Source organism: Colletotrichum spaethianum (genome assembly GCF_022836535.1).
Source record: "Colletotrichum spaethianum MAFF 239500 DNA, contig41, whole genome shotgun sequence".
In the NCBI taxonomy this organism is placed as follows: Eukaryota; Fungi; Ascomycota; class Sordariomycetes; order Glomerellales; family Glomerellaceae; genus Colletotrichum; species Colletotrichum spaethianum.
Window position 1 is genome coordinate 337,039 of NW_026054811.1, and position 6,000 is coordinate 343,038.

Consider the following 6,000-nt stretch of genomic DNA (forward strand, 5'->3'; position numbering starts at 1 on the left):
GATAACTTTACAAACAGCTGTCAAAATGAAGTACTCCTACGTTCTTCTGGCTACTGCCGGCCTGGCCGTCGCACAGCAAAAGTTCACCGACGTGATCCCCAAGTGCTCCGTCGAGTGCCTCACCAAGGCTGTGAAGGACGGTACCAAGTGCAGCAGCATCGACGACTCGGCCTGCATCTGCGAGGCCACCAATTACCGCAACATCTACACCGTCGGTACCCCTTGCGTTCTCCAAGCCTGCAGCAGTGAAGTCGCTACTGGTACGTTACCTCTTCATCTATCTCTTCTCAACCTATCTTGTTCCCCTATCTGTTTTCGCCATTGTCGCTTGGATTAGTAGCTTACATAAATAAAAAATAGGCGAGCTCCTCCCGGCGGCTGGGAAGTTTTGTCGCGAGGTCACGAATGGCGCCTCCGCCCCTCCAGTAGAGTCTGCCTCTGCCTCTGCCTCCGCCATCACTTCCGGCGCCGTCACTTCTGCTTCTGCCACCTCTATTCCTACCGCCAGTGCTTCCGGCACTGTTGCTGGCGGTGCCGCCACCACCACTGTCCAGCCCGCCGCTGCGGCTGCCATGGGCTCGATAGGCGCGTTCGGGATGCTTGTCTTTGGTGCTCTCGCTGCCTTTTAAGTGCACCGGGAAGTATTTCCCGGTCAGGGTTGACGATGGTATGGATACGGTAAAAGACACTGGTACTCTTAAGACGATAATACTATAGAGAAACAAGACTTTGGATACCAATCAGAAAATTATAATAACTGTCCCTCAGCGTGGTGACGTGTTGTAAATCTCGCTGTTGGAAGCCCGGAGGCTCCAGGTCAAGTATCTGCTTGTTTTTCATAATTCCTCGTCCCTTCTGGTGCCACATGAACACTCGACCCAGGGTGGGTTTGTTTTACTCAGTCAGCTAGCTATCTTACACTGTTAGAATAACTCAATATTACGTGCATCCGTGAAAATGTACGGTCTAGCTTACCGTCGATGTTCTCCCGAACGTGTTACTTTTGTTTCCTCGCTTGTACCAGTATCAAAAAGTTGTCGCGCGCTTGCATGAAGTGAAGAATCATTCGAGGGCGACAGGAAAGTCGTCAAGCAGAGTAGCGGTGGGCTCAGATCAGAATTGAAGAGCCTCAAACCAAACCATGAAGTTTGTTGCTGTTTCTTCGCCCTCTGAGAGATGAGTAAAGCCACAGATCAACATGGGCTATCAATTCACTCAAAAGCCTGGAGGAATGTCTTTGTATACGTGTTCCTAGATCAATCCGAGCTTTTCAAAGCTTCAGTAGTGAAAACAGAATCGCTTTTAAACGAGAAGCAAGTCATAATTCCAGGTTGTTTGATTTGAAAGCGGGTAGTTATCATTTCATACTTTACTACATACATATCGCTTTCACTGGCAGAGATCAAGGCTTGAGTTTGGCAAGTTCTTAGTTAAGCAGCTGAACTTCAATATTGCTGATTGAATTTCTACATGGAGTAAAGACCACCTTGAATTTTTCATATCTCAAATAAATCCAAGGGCATGAAATGTCACCATTGTTGTTGGTCAATCATGCATCTTTTGTCAACCGTTAGCATCGTATAGCCAAACGAGGCCAACAGCGTGCTGTATCTGCTGGTCGTGGAAAACCTTTCTTGGATTTCAACACTAACATCGGGGTACAGGATCTCTGGCTGTTAACAGCTACCGGATATACAACTACATGTGCCACGCACCCGCTGACTTGGATTCGAGATTTCTCTCACGCGCGCTAGCTGGTGCTCACTACACGCACGTAACAACATCTATATGCAATGCACCAAATACACCAAAAATATTAAGGTTCTACATTGAATGATTAGAGAAAACGATACGCTTAAGAAATATGTACTGATTATTTATGATACATTAGTAGAAAAGTAATTTACAGTGTTTTACGATGCATTGCTTAGCTAGGGTTACATATAGGCTCAAGCCATCTACACTTTGTTAAAGTAGTACATGACATAGTCTCTTTGGCAGCTTTTTTGAGAATGATAGGTAAGACGGACTGCATTTGGGTACTGAGCGCACTGCACTGCAGCGTCGCGAAGTGACGCAGTCAAATGGTGAAACGAGATAATGGAAATATTCAAGTACACAGACAACAAGAGTACCACGCAATGAGATCAGCAAAGTTGATCCGGTTGTTGGCAGGTATTCATGAGAGATGCAGCATGTCCTTCCCAAGACGGGTGCCAAGAGACTACATGTCTGTAAGTGAATCAATCACCAGAATGTGATAGTTGTTTTATTTAGCCCATCACAGCTTGTCAACATTTTTGGTATTTTGTTTGCGAATATTCCAGTCATTCAAGACGCTAATGATTATTCTAATACTCAGGACCAGGTTATGGGAAAAGCCAGTCAGCAGTTCTTCAATGGATTTAAAGCGTTGCTTAATGTTCAGTCAAACTTTGATCCACAAAGTTCTATTGACGTTTGGTCACTATGTACAAGAAAAACCATACGAAACAGGCTGTACACCTAGCAAAGCCCCCGCAAGAAGCAGAATGAATGGAAAAGACTGCATACGGTCGCTATGCGTGTTCTAATTTCCCCCAAATCGACTCATGCACTCTATTAAGCGCCTAGCAGGTGAACACAGCGGGCCCGGGAATCGTGTAGCTGGTGATAGGAGGCCAGTACTACGGGATTAGTCTGGTTAGCTGGCTGAAGAAAACATGAGCGCTATCAAAAGGAAACTTACAATGCTGATGGTGACACCAGGGTCAGATCCTTTGTAGGCACCAGGGAAGCTGACTGTCGAAGGAGTCTTGGATCCAGTGCCTCCAACGACGTTGATCTGAGCGCACTCCATGTAAAATTGAGCACCAGGGTAGCTTCCAGCGCCGTGAAGAGCGATCATCTCCGCACGAAGAAGGTACTGGCCGGGAGCAATGCATTCGGGAATCTTGATGCTGTGGCGGCCTTGGCCATTAATGACCTTCTCGGTACCCCAGACGCCACCGCTATAACCATCCTGCTGGATTTTGAACCATCCGTTGCCGACACCGGTGTCGGTGGTGGCATCGCTAACTTTCTTCAGGTACGCGATAGTAGGGCCCTTGTGGCTGCTATCCATGACATCCGCTGGTGCGGAGCCAGCAGAGTTGAGCATGTAGCGCCAGATGGCCGTGACGTTCTGACCGGCCTGAACGGTAATAACCTTAGAGGTTGGAGTTGTGGGGTTAGGGGGACCGTTGCAGGCCAATGAGTTGGATGTAACGTCCTCAACGGGGCCATTGTAGGAAGGAACACGAACACCGTTGCCGACGCCCTGGTTCACACCACCGACCTCAAGAGAAGAGAAGATGGTGTGAGCGCTGGCCAGGCTGGCCGTCAGAAGAGGGAAGAGGACCTTCATTGTGAGTTTGGGTGAGTTTTGAGTTGTAGAAAAAGACCAGTGGCTTGCAAGGGGGCCGAAAGAGAGAATATTTGCTCAAATGCGCTCGTCTTGATTATCATTATTCGAGGCGGAATGGTAGGTAGGACATAGGTTTGAGAGGGTATATATAGCGTTCGGTGTCCCGTCATTCCCTGGGATATCACGATTCGTTCTCCTCGTTGCAGAGGTGCGCCGGCAAGGGGCGAGACGGCGGCACCTGACCAGGTGATAAGAAGCCAAGACCGCCATGGCGGCGACACATCAGCCGTGGTTTTTCTACAATTAAGTCGTTTGGGCGAATAGGTCGCTGGTATTGAGCGAGGAGGGTCTTCAGACAGGGCTTCGGATGGACCTACGGAGGATCATGGTCCGGACAATATATCGACATTGCACGGAACCGCTACCGACATTCCCGCCCACGGTGACCCAAGGCTCTGGGCTTTCATCTAACTCAAGTACTCTAATTCGTGCCACTTCACATGTTGCTATTTGCGTACGTAAAATACTCACCTGGTTCCATGCATTTGACAATCTAGGCACTACAACTTAGTTCTCAAGATGCAACACCAACTTAACGAAACCTATAAGTGTGCCTTGGCGCTTATCCTCTCTGCATGATCGCTACCGAACATTGCATTCTAGCTTCAGAAATTGGGTAGATTTGGGGTCAATTTGATAACGCAGCTTGTTTCCCTTCCGGGCATGGACATCGGCCTAACTGTCACTCATTTGAGCATCCAAAGAGTCTACTCAGCGAATTCTGTTCATTAAGCCGACCGAGCCTAAGTCGCGAACCTGATACAATGGGATCCATAAGAGATTTGGTCTAGTTCCACGAGTCACCATTTCCATCAATGTCGATTGAAGGCCACACTCAAGATGCTGCCAACAATGCCAAGCAATCGTGCACACTGGGACATCCTGTAAGACCGTGTGGTGCTTCGTTCGCGTTCTGCCAAGAGCGGTGCCTAATTGAGTCATATAGCGCGTAATTAATATCGCCTATTGCAAGGACTACTCGAAGAAATCAGTGGTGGCAAAATCTCATGGGTTTTCGAGACTTATGACAGGGCTTCCACCACCCACACGAACATTCCCAAACACTGCTTAATGACGAACTGTTCTAAATGCAATGTCTTCCTTCACCACTTTGTATTTTTATGATGTTTCGGTACGACGCTCGTCGACCCATGAATGCTGGGAAGTAATAGCATCATTAAGGACGCAGAAAATTGTCCAATGTCCAGCAGCCGTCTGAGTCTGAATTTTCTCGAAAATTGCTATCTGAGCTCTGATCATGTTATGGCACTGGGTTATATGACAAGAAGGAGTTTGAACGAGAATGCATCTCTTCACCGTGACATAGGGCTTCGACGTTGACTCACTACTGAACTGCAGAAGGCTGTTGACAGTCTACGGCGTACCGTAAGAAGCTTGTCGTTGACGCAAGTTCTGACACACAGAAGACAAAACTCAGGAATTTAGATGTGGTAAATTCTAGATACCCATCAATATCCAACAGTGAAGGGCTAGTTGAATCATATGTGTATAAAGTGAAGAGATCGGCTGATTGCGCAATAGCAGGGCGAAACTCAGTTAAAAGGATGCAACCACGATACACCAGTTACGAGGTTAAATCGCCGGCTTATGGAATCTGATCGAGACGTCGCATAATAATGTTATTCAAAGCGGGAATTTTAGACCCTGTTGATTAACCGAGATGTAAGTCAAAGCACCCACTTTTCGGCCACCCCTGCTTTTCGGCCACCCAAAAACAAGGCTATCGCAACATAACCACCTATTTCAATTAACTATTGCCAAGGCCCAGATGCAACTATGATATAGCTTTCTGCTTCGCTAGGGCAATTAGATGCGCTGGATTCATCTGTATCTATTTCAACTTTGCTAGCCTTGATCTAGGCTTACTGTATATTGCTGATGTTAGTGAACTTAGTATTAAGGTCGATTTTGATAGTCTTTTTTTTCTTTATTATAGTATTATTAACTTAGGCCTAGAGAAGCTATATTTAGTGCTGGGTAGTAGTTAGCTAGAAGGACTGCTCTTGGAAGTCTTTTTTGACTTTTTTGAATAGTTAGCGTTATATAGTAATACTTTAATTTATTTTATTAAATAAGTTTAGTTAACTATTAAGATCTTATATCTTTTTAAGTATAGACTATATAATAGTAGATGTAATAAATGCTTATTTATTTATACTTTAAGTATTTTAAATATTTTAGATATTTTAGGTAGCTTTATTATATAGTGTTAATAGTACTATTACCTTAGGTAGTAGTAAAGAGCTTAAAAGAGGTCTAGTTATAGAAATAGGCTATAGTCTAGTATATTTCTAGCTACTTAGAATATTCTTTTTTATTAGCTTAGCTAAGTATATTAGCTAATAATAAAATAAGAAGTGTTTTTTACTTATTATAGTTGAATTATTTTATTAGTTAAGGTTAAGCTAAAGCTTATTATAATAGGTTACTTTGATTAAGTTAAAGACTAACTAATCTAATAGCTAAAAGATATAAGAGGTATATAGTAGTAAAAATAATAAATAAATGTTATTAATATAGTATTACTATATAAA

General features: G+C 44.6%; 2 protein-coding genes across 2 annotated transcripts; one reads left to right on the plus strand and one right to left on the minus strand.

The window, feature by feature from the left end:
- Positions 1-25: 25 nt before the first annotated feature.
- ColSpa_11056 (uncharacterized protein) lies at positions 26-629 on the plus strand (the record flags this gene model as incomplete). The annotated part of the gene is made up of 2 exons (XM_049277268.1): positions 26-260; positions 361-629. The coding sequence occupies 2 exons, from the start codon at positions 26-28 to the stop codon at positions 627-629; spliced, it is 504 nt and encodes a 167-aa protein (XP_049133225.1).
- A 1,980-nt stretch (positions 630-2,609) lies between these two features.
- ColSpa_11057 (putative endo-beta-1,4-glucanase D) lies at positions 2,610-3,385 on the minus strand (the record flags this gene model as incomplete). Its single annotated transcript, XM_049277269.1, has 2 exons — positions 2,610-2,666; positions 2,729-3,385. 2 exons carry the CDS (start codon positions 3,383-3,385, stop codon positions 2,610-2,612), a joined length of 714 nt encoding a protein of 237 aa, XP_049133226.1.
- Between the last annotated feature and the right edge of the window lie 2,615 nt (positions 3,386-6,000).